General features: G+C 48.5%; 1 protein-coding gene across 2 annotated transcripts in view; it reads right to left on the minus strand.

Moving 5' to 3' along the window:
- Positions 1 to 16,854, minus strand: part of PRICKLE2 (prickle planar cell polarity protein 2) — a 109,881-nt gene that overhangs the window by 31,600 nt on the left and 61,427 nt on the right. Inside the window, exons 1-2 of one of the 2 annotated variants that reach the window (XM_074879084.1) lie at positions 11,389 to 11,551; positions 1,396 to 1,579 (exon numbers count right to left, since the gene is read on the minus strand). In XM_074879084.1, the coding sequence (XP_074735185.1) occupies positions 1,396 to 1,527 (132 nt within the window). In that variant the 5' untranslated portion in view covers positions 1,528 to 1,579; positions 11,389 to 11,551. Of the gene's footprint in view, positions 1 to 1,395; positions 1,580 to 11,388; positions 11,552 to 16,854 lie in introns of those variants that run through there. The other variant, XM_074879083.1, reaches the window with a different exon arrangement.

A 16,854-nucleotide genomic window follows, 5' to 3' on the forward strand; every position in this document is an offset into this window, starting at 1 on the left:
ACCACCATGCCGGAAGTGGGTTTCAGTCACTGTCCATGCCATGCTGTACTCATCAGAGACCATGTCTACCCAGTCAAGTGCCACCTGTCACTAAATATCTGTATTTCCACCCAAAGCTACAGGGACATGGGCCAGCTTGGGCTCCAGAAGCCACTGACACGCCTGGACAGAAGGCAGTGCTGAGAGCAGGTGGCACCACTCGGGTACGGTCTTCAACGGGACTCCAGAAACCCAACTGGTTCATGTCCCTGCAGCATGAAGGACCAGCAGAGCTACTTCAGGACCATCTGCATCTCTCCATACACCGTGTCTTGTATCTCCTGGGAGGCACAAAGGGAGTCTCTGACATAAGGAAGGTGACAGAGAACAAGGCTGCTGCCTGATTTGCATGGTTGGATGGCACCAAATGAAACATGGTGCTGCGGAGTTTCAAACAAGACCTGAGCAAGGCTTGTAAAGACAAGAAGAAGAAAAAAACCACACCAAACAACTGGATTTTCTCTAATCAGACAGATAATATTTACAGCCTACGGGTGGTGCCAAAATATTTCAGGAAATGCCTAAGCCCTTCTGAATAAAAGCTCAGGAAAACACAATATTTAAGGACAGAAACTACAACAGTCAGAATGAAAGCTTTCCACCCTCTCCCAGCCTCCTTACACAGTTTAAAATGATTGCCATAGCAATTATCAACACTAAGCTCATTTTGCAATCTCCTCTGCAAATTAAGTTCTGAGTTGAACACATAAAAGATCAGCATAAAAACCAAACGTATCATGTAAACTGCAAGGAACAGAAATCAATGCGTGCTCCGCACAGACAGCATGTTGAGGTCTAATCCACCCCAATCAATTCCTGTACTGAGAGACCTGAACTTCATTTCAGCAATTCCTCCCAGTAAGGCACAAACATCATGCTTGAAAAACCCAACCTCAAAGACTTTGGCCTGTTTTTCAGTCATCTACCAGCTTTGACTGTCTGCCCTGGACATACGATAGAGCACAGTGGTCCAGGAGGGCAGAAACATGAGCACTGACTCCCCAGCGAGCACTGAATCCCACCACCTTTTTTCCCATGAAACAGCAGTAGGTACATCTGTATCTGTCCCCTTGCACAACCACAACAAACCCCATCCTGGAAGTATTTTGTTTCCGCCCTCTCAATTACCAATTACATCTACAGATGCAGAAAACCACAAGTCCCTTAAGGATGGCACCTCTATTTTGTTTCATTTCTGCATTCAGACCAGACCTGACTCTGCAAGTCTCTGTAGTGCACCCAGAAACAGCCACATGCAATGAGTGCTCACACCCCTGGAAGGAAAATCAGGGCAACTATTTCCAAAAAGCATATTAAACCTATTTATTTCTGGTAATTGGGTGGTGTCATCGTTACCTGCTCAGGCTTCAGGCCGGGGGGGACCCATGCATACTCTTCCAAGGCACAGCCTGAGTCGTCGTCAGAAGTTGAATTCCTCTGGAAGTCAAACATGAGCTTCGTGACAGTCTTCTCCATCTCCAGAGGCATAACTGTTACGATGTGCTCTTCCTGGGAGCACTTACAGTGAAGGCAAATCTTCCTGCAAGGTGAAGAGAGACGAAGAAAAGAGGAGGTGCTCCAGTGAGTTGCACTTCAAATAAGAAAGCAAAGCAATTTCTGCCAGTTGCTGGCCTGCAGATACTAAACTCAACCCTTATTTATGCTCATGCATTTTCTAGTCTCTCTTACAAGGAGGAAATAAAAGTCCGTATTTGCTGTAACAACACTTGGCAATCAAGCTGAGTCAGACTGCCCAATATTTGGGGATATGTAATTGCTTGTCCCTTTACTGCACTGTGAGGCGTATTTCTAGGGGCCAGCACAGGCAAGGGCCATGCGCCCGCCTGGTGCGGATCAACATGCCAGCCAGTAATTGCAGAGCAGTTACCGAATTTAGGACAGCTGAGCACTTGGCTAATACAGAAAATGGTGGATTGACGGGGAAGCTGACAAGTCCCTTTAGCATGCTGATAGCATAAATTTGCTTATTAAAGTAGCATAAAAATTGATTATAGTCTGAACATATAAAGCTAAATTAAATTAAGGGAGGCTACAAAAACCACAGTCACACTACAATGGTATCTTAAGCACCTGGCTCAATGACACATGCTGTGGCTCAGCAGCACGCTGGCTCGCATGCTGCCCGAGAGCTGGACAGGGGGCAAAGCACAAGAAAAACTGAAAGAACAGCCCACAGGTTGCAATTTAACAGCCATTAGCTTAATTCACTGCGAATATCACTTCTTAGCATTTCTTTTAAAGGTCTGATCCTGCAGCTGGTGGTCTCTGGGAGATTTTCTTCATGGGCTCGAACCTGAGCATTTCTCTGCAGGGCTGCTAGGACATTGCACCCCTTCACCAGGTGCAACAATGAAGGACTAACCTGGCTGAAAACATCCTCCAACCTCCTAAAAAGAGATTAAAGGGAATGCTGATAAATTGGTTTCTGTTTCTGCAAATGCAATGCTCTTCCACAATATGGGTCAATGGCATCTATTTTAAAGTAACCATGCAGAATTCTGAATTAGTTTGCGCTACTGAAACACCAGACTTCTGAGGAATGAGATATGGTTTCACTTGGGTAGCAAAAGGGAGACATTTAAGAAATAGTAAGGTACCACACAAAAAGCAAGGGGAAAGCTACTGTTGCCATTGCAGGTTTCTCTGCTATAAGGTAAAGCAAAGAAATTTAGAGAGCAGCAACAATTAAACACTGGGGGCTGTAATTTTCAAACACCTTCCCCTCTTTTTCACCACTGTGTACAAGCCAGTGAAGCATACCGGTGTACAGATCCAGATCCGAGTCTAAATTTCCATTTGGCCATTACAGCACAAAAAATGCACTCTAGCAAAAGTCAAGAGGCTCCGTTAAGTCAAGCCAGGGAGATTTGCCAGATTTTCCCATTTCCTGCCTTTCATCAGATCTAAACCACACAGCAACCCCCACACACCCCCGGCGTCTGGTTTGCGTCCAGTCAGAGAGTCTCGGCATCGCCTCCGGTTGTTACCTTAAAAAATAATCAAGGCACCATTTCATGTGAATACTTTAATTAATCAGCTACCGTGGAAGGGCCCTCTGCCTCAGCAAAGCCGCTGGTTTCTTTGCCATTTCCATCTCATTTCACGATATGATTAAAAGCAGCTCAATATGCAACAAGATGCTAAGAATAATTAACAGCTCCAGAGCCCCAGGTTCGGCATTGGAGATAGTTATTCTAACGGAGTTTGGGACTTCTTAGCCAAATTTTAATTCTCAGGATATCAATCACAAGCTTCAAAAGGAGACAAACTCAACAGTCCACACTCGCATAGCAGCAACACCGGGAGCACAAGCGCTGCGACAGGGAAAAAGCCAGCCTGAATGTTTCTGCCCTCCTCCCCGCTCTAGACACATCCCCTCCAGGAGATGGAGGATGGCAGGAGAGCATCAGAGGTCTTGGCTTTTAATAACTGAGATAAATCAGGTCACTGTGTGGACTTTAAATAATGGTGTCGAAGAGTTAATAAACGAGATGTATGATCGATTAGACCCCACAGGTCACTCCATACGACCGCCATCCCACAGCTCACACCACATACAGCCAGGAGTGCGAGGATGGGGTCAGGAAGCTGATTTACCCTCACCTTCACTCCTGCCCTGCTCCAGGCAAGTGGGCACTGCCGGCGGGTTGCTTCTCCTGGTCAGAAAACCAAAGGATGAAAAGGACACAGGTAGCCTGTCTGCTCATCAATGATGTCCCCAGGCCAGGACAACGGGCTTCGTAAAAACTTTGCACCATTAAAAACTGAGCATCTCCAGGCATGGGGTTTCCGCCACCTCCCTGGGCAAACTGTACAAACGTCAAGATCTTGCCCCTGAGATACTCTGTTCTCTTCCTTTCTCCTCATTAAAAGCAGAAGATTAACAGCTTTAATTACAATTATTTTCTTTACATTAGGATATGCTGTTTCATGGGAACAATACTCAGTGTCCTAGGAGTGTCTTTCCACTCCTATGATATGGTTTCCATGACTTCTTCACAGAGGTCTCACTTACTCAACTTTATTTTATCGTCTTCCAGCTCGCTATAATTAAAAATAATTCCCCGTAGTAAAAAGTTAATATAAAAATGTATATTTCGAATGTGAGATGAAATTGAAAAAGCAGTATCCCCCCACCACACTCAAAGCAGAGCAGCACGAAGTGAGACGATGCACGTGCCAGTGCTCGACTGTGCACACAATGACCGGAGCGACAATGTTCTGCGGGTGCCCATGCTATGGCCGAGAGCTGGTGGGTGGTGGAGAGGAGAAGGGCCATGGCCGGCAGCCTGCCCGGCTGTTCCTGCCAGCAACAGCTCGTTAGTCATTAACGAAGGAAGAGCGGCAGAGCCTGGAGATGCTCAGCGCATCGACGTGCTGCATATCTTACCATATAAAGGGTGGCGCAGCCCAGGTGGAGCGGCACGTCCTGCAAAGGGAAACCCATTACCTTGGCTCTGGCCAGACACAAGCCTCACCTAACCACCACCAAAGCTTCATCAACAACAACTTCTGCTGCCTCTGCAGCCAAGAAGCCCCACACGACTTGAGAAGAGCGTAGACAGGTGGTTTCTTTTAAGCAAGAAGAAACTAACACCAATCACTCTGGAAATCCCGTCTTCATTCCTGAGCCTTTCCATCTTGCTCTCATCCCAGAGAAGGGTCTGCAAGCTCGTCTCAGGGCAGTACCTGCCCTGGTGATTAAGAGAGGTCTCTAGCATTGGGGAGGACACAGGGTTGGAGATATTTTGGGGCTGTTGCTAAAAGCTGGGGATATTGTGGAGCATCACTTCACTACAGAAACTGAGGGCTGGCGATGAGAAACCCGGTGATGTTGTGTTTCCCAACGAAGCAAGGAGAGCTGACAGCACGACCAGATTCAGGCACAGAGGGTAAATAAAGGAGCTGTTAAGCAGCTGTAGCTTATGGACTGGGAGGAAAGAAGAGAGGGAGCCAGCCAGCAGCCATGCTGCTGCGGGAGGCACGGGCTGGGGAGGACCCGGCAGGGCTGCTCGGCACGGAGCTGCACGGAGCTGCCCTGCCGCGGGGCCAGGGTGGTGGGAAGCAAATGGAGAGAAAAAGAACATTTCCTGGTGTCAGATTTAGCTGGAAAGGAGCCTGCCTTGAATTGACTTCACATGGTACAAAGCAGCAACGGCTCAAAAACAGATTGAAAAATTTGTTCTACTCAAGGCCAGCGCTTCATGTGATGAAGTTACAAGATGGATGTATTTTATTTTGCAACGGCTGCTTTTACGTGGTGCTCTTGGCACAGCGGCCGGTCCTCTCCTCAGAGGAGGCTCTAACCCTCATCCCTGGTTACATCCCCACCCATCCGCTAGAGGAGGGGGAACAGTGCAAACTGGATCCACCACCCCAGGCAGCCCTCAGCAGAGTGAGCCACGCCAGCCCTCTTCTCTCTTCGGATGAAAACAGGCATGCAAGGGGAATCAAGCGAACAGGGCCCAACACACCAAGTGGAGAACCTGGCTCCTGAGTCCCTCTTGCTTGGGATGCAAAAGCACGCTTCCAGCCCAGGCCCACCTACGTACATGAGCCCAATTGACCTGCGAGGTCTCTGGGATGAGGCAGTCTCTTGTACTGTTAGCAAAGAACACCCTCTGCCATCGCTGGAGCCTCCCACAGCCCTTTCATCATAGCAACGGCTCTAACAATAAGTTAAACTATGCTGAAAACACTAGTGCCATGCAAGAGGCTCTGGAGAGAGCTGCGAGCATGCCCTCAGCTTTCTGAAGAGAGATGCAGTCTCACTGCTGTGAAAAATCAGCGACTCCAAATGAGGAAAGCACAAGCAGAGCTAAAAAGACAGACCGGGGGCAGCCTGAAGCCAAGGCAAAGTGGGTCCTTGCAAATGGCCTGTAGCTCCAGCAAAGGAGCCGGCCAAGCTGGCCTCTCCCAGCCTGGGTGTGCTGGGGTCTGGGGTGGCACAGGCAGGACTGGACTCTGCTGGGGTGGCGAGGGCCGCACACTTCTGCCTGCAGGAGAAGCTCCTGGCCGCAGGGATCTTCTCTCCCAGCCATGGCTGCCGGCTTGGTTGGGTGGGCATGCAGGACATAGCACAAAACACCACCAAAGCAAAGCCTGCCCAGGTGGGCACGGCAGGTATGTCGAGAAAGGACAGTGCAAGAGCCCAACCCCTCCTGGCAACAGCAAGAATGAAGGCGAGGTTTAAAATCGTGGCAGAAATGTTAAATTCCTCTGGAACAAAGAAGGAACTCGGCAAACAGCCCTTATCACCCCCTCCAGCGCTGCTTATCTCTGCTTCTCACTTGTTTCTTCTGGGATGGAAATAAATGGGCTGTATCAGGGAGCAGCTCCATCTCCAGACAATGTGAGGAGCAGGAATGCCACAGCCTGCGCCAGGCCATGCGATGCCTCTGCTGAGCTCCGTCATAATGGATTTGCATGCATTTGTGCACACATTAACATGCAAGATTTGGAATCCCTCAAAAAGCAATTGTCGGCTCAGCCTGGATGGGGTGTGTAAATGCAAACGGGCAATTCCCTTCCTGCTTGGCTTAAGATATATATGGCCACCTGATTTTTTCCCAGCATCATGCCATCATTCTGACTGCAGTGAGGCTTTTGGGTCAGTCATCAGTCAGTAAATCACAAGACTTCTTGGAAAGGGGAAAGGCTGAGGATTTGGGGCACCTCATATGACCCCTGACTCTCTTAACAAGGGCGTCTTAATATCCCTGCCTATTATCTCCTTCCCTCATTTGAGAGCTAATGAGGCATCTTCCCACCCTAAGCAAGCTCCAGCTACACAGACCCATTTCTCCAGACCCCACAGACAAGGCAAACATTTATCTAAACTGAAAAATTAACATAGTCCTTTTACTGCCATAGTGAGAGGCCAGCAGCTCTTCTCCAGTACAGGCACTGCTCTCCTATTTCACAGATGGGGAAACCAAGGTGCAGGAGTATCCACAGGCAGCACCCAGCCGTGGCTTCCCCACCGACTACCTGAACTTCATCAGAGGAACCCCAAGCTTTTGTGATCAAAACAGACAGTTGGAGCGGAAGCTCAGCCTTCTTCTCCAACTTCTCTAACACTGAACCAAACACTCCCAGTAGCCCCAGCCAGCCACTGCCCATGGCCCCAGGTCCCATGGACCTCAGTGACAAAGTAGCATCTCTCTGGACAAAACATTTCTGTGACTTCACAGCTCTTCTAGTCACTTCAGCTGGAAAAAAAAAAAAAAACCACCACCAAAACTATCAGTGGGAATGAATTGCAAAGACTTTGTGCCACCTGGGTTGAAAAGGAAGCTTAGTGAAAGCTTTTAATCTGTCCAACTGGGGTGCAGGAGGCTAAAGGAGGTGAATTAGACACGGGCGTTTACAATAGCAGCAGTTCAAAGTCTGAGGACAAGATGCCCTTGGTGGGCTGCAAGGACAGCCAAAGGAGGGCAATGCTCATTTGACCCAAGATGCTGTAGGAACAGTGGGTTTAAAAGACCAACATCAGGTGGCTAGCAACAGAGCAGGTAGGACAGTAATGCCAGGAAACCAAGGAAGAGAGAAATAATCCAGCAACCAAACTACTCCCATAGATGCAACTCCCCCAGATCTCAGTGGCCACAGGGGAACACGTGTAGCCACACATCTCCGGAAAAGTCTGCAGTAGGTGGGGAAACACTGAGAGGATGGAAGAGCTGCAAGTCAGGCTCTTCTCCATCTTCCCCATCCATCTTCTCTTCTATAGCCACTTGACTTGCTTGAGGCAAGTCAGGTTTTCAGTGTTCCTGTATTTTTAATCCCCTCTGACCTCCACAGTGCCAACAACAGCAATTGCGAAGGTATCCAGGGTGGCGTTGAAGCTTTTATTACAAACCCCATTTCCACTCCTGGAAAAGTTCTCCTTTCTGGCTGAAGTTGTCCATGCTCGGTCTCAGGCTGGAGACTAATTTTATTTTTAAGACTCTGTAAAAATCCTTTACCATTGCAAAAGTTATTCTTGCTTAATTAAGAAAAAGGAGGAGAAAAAAGAAGAGAACTATCCCTATTATTGCCAGTGGCAGCCAAATATGAGCAAGAACAGTCTCCGTGGATTTTCCAGTTGGTCTGCCTTCATGGTGAATCAGGACCATCAATTCAAGAAGCGGGTGGAACATCTGCCTGTGGGTCCCCACCGCCCTGTCCCCAAACCACTGCAGCATGGCCTGAGGCAGCCTCCAGGCTGCTTCCAATTTTGCTGTCTGTGGTCTTAGGCACCACGTGGCAGACAACAACCGTCAGTGCACAAGGCTGTGCTCCTCCCAGATGACACCAAGAAATTAGGACAAAACACGACACAATGTACAAAACCCCAAATCCCTCATCTGGGCTCTCTTGGTGCCCTCTTAGGCAAACAAGGAACCAGGACCACAGCCCAAAACCGTGGCCAGACCTCTCAGCACCACTGCAGGATGAATTAAAACATGACCAACCTGGGCCTAAAACACAGCAGGGGAGCTGGGATGCATCATGGGTCATTTTGGGGAGCCCAGGTGCATCCCAGAGCTCTGCAGTGAACACAGGTCCCTACTCAGGCTCCAGTTTCTCCTCGTGACCCAAGTAAGAGCCCCAGGGGCACCCTCCTGACCTGAACCACACTGCCGGGCTGCTCCCCTGAGCTGCAACCCCTGACATGAACCATGAAAATTCTGATGCATAAAGATGAGATGTTTAAATTAAGGGATATTAATAACTCTGCAGATCTCAGAAGAACTCTCTGTTTGGAGCTCTCAAGATGTTTTTCAGAAGATGCATTTTTTTTTTTTGTAATAGAGGTTAGACAGGTGGGCAAAGTATTATACCCATGTGGGCTGCAGATCAAGCAAGGGAGAGAGAGAGAAGAGGAAAAACAAGGTGCTGTGAGCCCCAGCCTGTTGCCCAGCCACGCTACCAGGAGAAAAGGTGTCCAACAGGCTGCTCTGTCACGTCCAAGACGAGGGCGGCAGCCTGACAGCTCACAGGCTTACCGCTCTTCTCAACATACTTATGTTAGGAGTTCTTTTTCCCCCCTTAAAGGTCCAGCTCTTAGCATACAGAAATGATAACAACCACATATTTTTTCCCCGGTCATGGAGAAGAAATGCAAATCCCTAGTTTCCAAGTTGAAGAGAAAAACAGACTCAATAACCACCCCGAAGCTGGTGGGCAAACAATGCTGAAGCCATTCTCATGATTTTGGAAGGCAGAGGGAGCCACAGGACGGGCAGACCCAGGAGCTGTGGACACCTGAGAGGGGTTTGGTGTCCCCTGTGTCACAGAATCACAGAATCATCTAGGTTGGAAAAGACCTTGAAGATCATCTAGTCCAACTATTAAAGGACAACCTCAAGCCCCCAAGAGCCCAGTGGGGTCCCTGGCCAGCAAGGGTGGAGCAGGGGAGGCAGTGGAGGGAGCAGGCAGCAGCAGGACTCTTGCCAAACTCTCCCTCTGCGCTGAGTTCAGCAGCTCTCCCTGCCCAAGAGCCAACGTACGTTTGTGCTGCAGAGCCCCTGGCTGTAGAGCTGTCCTACCCCACAGATTATCATGTCAGATTTTAATTATACCATTCGGTGGCTTTTCCGCCTAACAAGACGCAGAGCTGTATCACAGGGGGTTTCTTTCTGCTGCTTAACTGAAAGAAGAAAATTGCCTCCAAGCCTGGGGTTCTAGCAAGGTTAGGCTTTCCCTCTGGATCTAAAACCAGCTCTCCACAAAGAAGCCTGTCTCTGTTCAGCATGTGGGTCCTCACTGTCTTCTCAAGTTTGCATAACCCTTATCTCTTCACAGGCAGTGTTTATCTTCCTGCCCCTCTCCATCCCCCACCCAGTTCCAGGCTTGCAGTCCATCTCTCCAACACCAGTCTCAGAAAGATGGGCCAAGCTAAGCAGGTCCCTGGTCATCTGCCCCAGGGTTGTAACTGCTATATTAAGGGACTTCACCAGTTTGCATTTACAGCATGACAAGCAGAAACCACGGGAAGCAGTAAATATGCTGCAATTAGAGCATCTCCCAGGCTGTATGTCCTAAAGGAAAAAACCTGTCTCATAGGCCAAACGCTCAGAAGCAGGATGAGCTAGGCTGAAAACTAATTATTTCAAAAGTTAAGGCTTAGACAGTGTCTGCTGAGCCAGGCAATACAGACCTGCTTGTGAAAGCAATCACTGCCAGCCTGATCTGTGTATGTGCTGGCTAAGCCTGAGCAAGTCTGCCAACAGCAAGTGTGCAAGGCTGGGTCATTTTGTTAAACTGAATCTGGCTGGTAGAAAGCACACAACGGGAGAAGATTAGAATACGAAGCAAAATATAATCTTGTTAGCTGCAGATAGTTTTACTTTACAAATCTTTATCACAAGCTCAAGCCGGCACCCTTATAAATACAACGCAGTGATGTGAGACATGTAAGCGCTCCCGCAGTAGGTGAAATAATCACTGAATAAAAATAAGTCAGATAAGTTACATGATAAGAGAGCTAAAACTGAAAGGATGACACTGCATCTGGTGTGAATAATTATTTTGGCATTATTCTGTCCAGCGCTAATCCTCAACAGCTCGAAAAGATTCAATCAGTGTTTAGCACCGCCAAGGAATCATGACTACAAAACAAAGAGTAACTGGATTAAAATCTTTTTACGGTCACAGGTCACGTCTGTGTCACATCTGCTTAAAATGTTCCTTCAAGGAACAAGAAAAAAAGGGAATTTGACCTGAAAAGATTGCACTGAAAAACATAACCCCCAGGTTGCAGTTCTGGGTTGGTTTATAGTTAGGAATTCTGGCATGAAAAAGAAGGATGTAGAAAGATTATTACTTTAAAACTCTCTATCCTCAGGAAGGCAAACCACCACAATAAACATCTGAACAGTAATGTCCTCATTCACAACACCAGCCTGCACGCAGTCTGCTCAGAAAATGCCCAGAGAATCCAGGCTTCCAGAAGCTGCATTTACCAGAGCAATAAAATTAACACTGAGGGATGAGGATTTTTTAATACTTATTCCTGTTTCGAGCCAGCTGAGCCTTCCTGATTATTTTTAAAATGAAAAATCCATTACAGTGGCATCAGCGTTTCTCCCCGACTTCCTGCAGCTGCAGAAATGCAATTTAACAATTAACCTTTTACATCCATAAACGAGAACAGCAAAGGCTGGGAAAAAAGCGCAGCCCCCTCGTAGATCCCCACCAACAGCACATTGAGCAAAGTTAGCACGCAGCTACATGCATCCACAGAACGCTGCTTATTCCTCCTCCTCCTCCTCTCTTCTACTTTCCAGCCCTCCTAAAAATCCGCGACAACTTTGAAGTTGCTGGCAAAAGGCAGTTTCTTACCTGTTCCTGCCGACAGCGACAGCGCGGGAGGAAAAAATCCAGCGGGTTGCTCAGCCGTCCTAGTTGGACCAGTTGCCTTTTGGCTGACGGGCTGCTCCCAGGACCAGCCCAAGCACCGCAGTGCCATAAAGCATCCCGCACCCTCCCAGCGCAGCCCACCGCCCCGCCGGGCTGCCGCCACACTGGCTTTTGTTGGAGCCTTCTCAGAGGAGGCACGCACCGACCGCGGCGCATCTCCGAAGGAAACCCGCCGTGGAAAAACGTGCCATTCCTGCCCCGCGTCTTAAGCTTTCGCTTCAATTGCCTCGCTCTGAAATCCAGCTCCGGAGGGTGCCCCCGCTCTCTGCTCCCAATCCAAATGAATCCAGCAGCTCCCCCCTCAACCTGCCTTTCACTAAATGACCCTTGGAAGTGGCAAGAGGATGTCCAATTTGCTCTCCGAGCGCAAGGCATTAACGAGGAGAGATGCAGCCCGTGGAGAATAATTGCCGGCGCGGGAGCAGCGCGGGGCTCTGCTGTTGCATTGCTCTCCTCTCCTGCATGCTAATGAGCAATGATGTCAGCAAGCCAAAGTCACCGCATCCAGACCGCGCGCCGCGGCCCGGCCACCCTCCCATTTATTTACATGAAATCAGCCCGCTCTTAAAAATCAATAAATCCTGCAGGCTGCCTAGGGAAAGGGAGAGAAAAAACCATCCTTCTCCCTGGCTCACGTGTATGCGTTTCAAAGAGTTGGCTCTGCACCAGCAGCCCAAATTGAATGGTGTGAAGACACTAATTATCCTTCCCCAACTATCATCTTATTTGATGCTGACCGAATCTCAACTTGCTGTCAAACTTAAGGCACCGCTTCTTAGGTACGCAGGCTATTAAAGCAATGATCCACTGGCTCTGAGCAACGTATCATTTTTCTCCTGGTTTTCAATGCCCTCTTAATTATTTTCTGCAGTCATTTGCTATGATTCCCCACTGGTTTTTAGATGCAGCATGTTTGTGCACCAGCAGGGCTAAATATTCTGGGGAATACAAGATATTAGCGTGGCATTTTGGTTACCGCATATTTTAATACATTTTCTTTCATATGGCCCCAAGAGACACATGATTCGCACCTTTCATGTGTATCTCAGGTAAGTACTGCGAGCCCCAGGAATATGCCACCCCAACAGCGATGCCAAAGCCTCCTTCCCCCATGTTAACCTCCCCTTGGGAAAGAAAAGTAAACGCAGAGAAGGAGCGATGCTGCCAAATCTCTTCTGTTGCTCTTAAAGCCCGTTGCTTGGAAATTGGGTGGTCAGAAATGAATCTCTGCTTCAAGTCAACTGGAGGAGAGCATTCTGTATTTGCAAAAAGTGAGTGAAATTCAACAACCTAGTTTCCGTAGGCTCAGAAAAATACAGAAAGCAAGTAAAAGTTCCCAACATGCAGCGTTTTTAGCATGCTCCTGACTTTTGTGGCCTGGCTCCAGATTTCAGAGCCCTTGATTTTGGCAATATTAGCTATGTTTACAGAACACAGAAGGATGCAGAAACTACATCTGCGAGTCTTGCTTCAGTCTCAAATGCCTTGAATTATTATTATTAAGGCTCATAAATTAGGTTTCATTATTATGGAATCCCACTCAAAATCTCAAAGGCGAGATCTTCAACCAGCCCAGCTCCCCCTCAGAGCTGCCCCAACTTACCCCAGCCAAGCGGGATGGACTAAGAACGTGCAGAGACCTCATCCGGCTCAGACAACTTCAGACAAAAGAAGGTATTCAGGGCCATTGATGAAATATTTGGGCATTTACAGTTCCTTTTTTAAAAAAAAAAAAATGTTTCCTCTCTTTTTTTTTTGTAATTAAATCTGTAGCTGCAAGTCCAAGAGTTGAGCGCTGACCCTGTTACCGCATCCAGCCGGGATGGACCTTCCTTTGGCTGGGGATGGCCACAGTGCTGAGGAGGGTCCCCTCCAACTCCTCCAGCTACACAGAGCAACAGAACTTGTAGGAAAAAACTCCCCTGACCCTTCAGCTTCCTAATCTGGCACATTTTGCCCCTTCCAGTTTACAGTGGCATTGCGGGCAGGCTGTCAGCTCGCCTCTCTATTGTTAACATGCCATGACCCCAAGATGATGTATTTTTCCACTTAAATTTAGAACATGTTAATTACAACAGAAAGGAAGTGAGACAAAACTGAATTGGGCAAAAGCAAATAAAGAAGCCTGCTTATACATGATAATATTGAGCAGAAATGCTGTAGAGCAGAAATTACCTGTGTTTACTGTAACAATCTTCCCTGGAAATTTATTGCTAAAAGCACGCAGCAGTGACTAGAGGCTACAACTGGCACAAAGAATATGTACTGCTCCATACGGCAGGTCCTGTAGGCGCTAATTTTCACCGAACACATGAGTAAAATGCCTGACTTTATCTGCATTAACTTCCAAGGAGCAAAGGCCCTTTAGCTATAAACACTTGGGAGCAAAGTGTCTATTAGTGCTCCAAGTGCCACTTGAGCTGGACCGCCAGCCAGCCCTGCGCTCGGGGGAAAGGTTGGCAGCGCGTGAACCCAAGTGTCTAACCCCATTTCTTGTAGGATATGCTCTGTGTAACTTCATCTACAGCAGCTTCAACCACCCAGCACCAGCATCCTACAGCAAAGGTGAGTTCTGCCTGGCTGTCTTGGCCAACCAGATTATCCCCAAGAAAGGGATCACACCAGAAATTGTAAACTTTTCAGTGTAAGTTGATCCACTGAGATAAAATGGGAGTGAGAATCATGAGCTGATGCAAAAGATCATTAAGACCAACGCTTATAATATCTCAGCTGCATGGCTAACTATGAGCAGAAGAGGTTTGTGTCTCCAAACAGCACGTATAATAGTCATCGCTCCTGGCAGACTTCTTGTTCCAATACTTGCAAACCTAAACATCCACAAAATCCAATCAACAGGCTCTTCTGAAACAAGAAATCAGATTAGAAGCTGCCACATTTGGACACACAACTGTCTTAGGAAAGTGGAAATGAGCCTTCCTGCTTTGAAAGCTTCCAGTTCGTTGGCAATTACTCCATATTACCATTACCTACTGCAAGGCTTGTGAAAAGGTCATGTGTTGGAATAACTCCAGAAGGCACACAAGATTTCTTGACGGATTCTGCAAATTACACAGGTGAAATGGGTGTTTCATTAAGCAGCAAGGAGAATACTGAGCCAGCAGAGCACATTATTAAAGGTCACGTGAAGGACTTGCACCATTACAAGGATGGATGCTGACAACTGCCAGCAATGAAGCAAACGACCAGAAGCAAAATCTTAGCTACTGAAATAAAGAAAGATCAAGAGCAGGGAGCCCCTGCTTGGGTGCAGAGGTGCGAGATAGACAATTCTGCTTGTAAACGTAGCCACATCTTTCTGCCCTTTGCTGCTAGTTTTAAAAACAAAGACCCAAACCCGTCAACTTTAAACTTTCTGTCTTTTGCACAAACTCATCTCCATGGCTAATGTAACAAATCACTGTAAGAGCCCACGTTTCATAAATGCTGTATTTTATCGCCTTGGTGTATTGATCAGCTGTCAATCAATAGGGCCTCACAGGACACTGCTGACTCTCCCGACTACAACGAGCTGCACGGCACGGCCACACACAGCGACAGCAGACTGGCGTCCTCAAGGTCACAGGGCTGCTAACCTGATGAATGTCAGATCAAGTTGCCTTTCTGAATTATTTAGTGAGCATCCTCCGCTGCAGCGTGCCAGGGCAGTGCACAGCACTGCTACCTTGGGATGTCACAGAGGGTCCAGCCTCCTCTGCCCCAAAATGCTGCCCTTGGGGATGAAGACTGTCCCTTGTGCTGCACACACCACGAGCCTGTCTGGGATCAGAGGGACGGCAGGTCCCCCCCATCACTGAGCCTGTCCTGGCTCACAGCAACAGACACAATAACACATTACTTTCCCACCGCTCTTTCTACCCACAGAAATGCAGAATTGGATACTCACAGTGGGTTTTTTTCCCCTCCATTCCCACGCTCACCCCTGTAATTTGCGGCGAAATCTCCGCTTGCCGAGCCAGCACTCCTGCCCCAGTGCCAGGACAGGCTGTACCCAGCACCATCCCCAGGCTGGGGGACAGCTGGAGCCCGAGCTGGGCAGGGACATCGGCAGGGCCATCCTCTCATGGCCATGGGGCAGCGATAACCAGCAGAGCAAGAGGCTGCAGAGAGCATGGCTTTGCAAACACCCACGGGGAACTCAAGATGATTGTAAAAAGCTGTTAGCAATGAGCAGGGAAGGGAGAAGACCCTACGTGGCAGGGTCCTGCCCCACTCCTCCTGACCAAATGCTTGGCTCTTCAGGAGGCACATAGGGATGTGCCCAAGGTATGGGGAAGGCTCCTTGGAGAATCCAAGTCATGAAATACAAGTCAGGACCTTGAATTAGGTTGAGCCCACTTCCTTCTTCTTTTTTTCCTTTTTTCTTTATTCTTTTTAAGGAAGGCAGCAAACCCTCCCCATACTTCTCAATGCCAGAAGCAAGAATATCTTATCTCAAAGAAAAACTGGGTGGAGAGAGGTACAGAGAGACCACCATCAGAGGCAGACCGTTAATCCCAAAAACTCGGCCTCCTCCGCCTTTCCTCAGGGCTGCCATTTGTACCTTCACGCGGCTGCTGCCTAAGACCGCGTGAGACAGACCCGCTCCTCCCGCTGTCATCGCTGCTGTGTTCCACTCATTTTTGGCAGAGCAATGGCTAAGGATCTGTGCTGCTGGTCTGCAAGGAGGAATTTAGTTTTGGAAACACCATGGAGCGCAGCAGCAGCTGACACAGAAGGGGAGGTACAGCCCATACGCACTGCGGTTGATTTCAGAAACAATTTTCTGTATTTCCTACCAATTCACCCAGCGAGACAGGCCTGACCCTCGCCGGCATCCTCTGGTGCACAGGCAGAGCCAGGCGCCGAGGCAGTGACTACGAGCACAGAATCACAGAATCATCTAGGTTGGAAAAGACCTTGAAGATCATTCAGTCCAACCATTAACCTAACACTGACAGTTCCCAACTCCACCATATCCCTCAGCGCTATGTCAACCCATATGTCACACCCTGTGCTGTCCATGTCCTCTGGCAGCACCGAACCACGCAAACGCAGGCTGATGCTGTGGGAGGACCCGGCACACCACGCTGGTTCTCCTGAGCGTTGCTGCCCTGCACCCCATCCTCCCCACCACAAGGCACCCCAAAAGGACCCTCACCCACGACTATCCCCACCCCACCACACACCCCCAGCTCACAGAACAGCACTGCGTGCACTGGTGCGACACACGGAGCACGCCACAGACGGCGTTTCGATCAATCACTGTATCTATTTCTCCTCCCCCCCCCCCTTCTTTTTTTAAATCACCTTAATGCAAGAAGCTTTGGGGAGCTTAACAACAATAAGGGTTTTCATAGCCTCTGGCTTTAACTCAGCACTACTATGTTT

This window comes from Strix uralensis, chromosome 10, assembly GCF_047716275.1.
Source record: "Strix uralensis isolate ZFMK-TIS-50842 chromosome 10, bStrUra1, whole genome shotgun sequence".
Classification (NCBI taxonomy): domain Eukaryota; kingdom Metazoa; phylum Chordata; class Aves; order Strigiformes; family Strigidae; genus Strix; species Strix uralensis.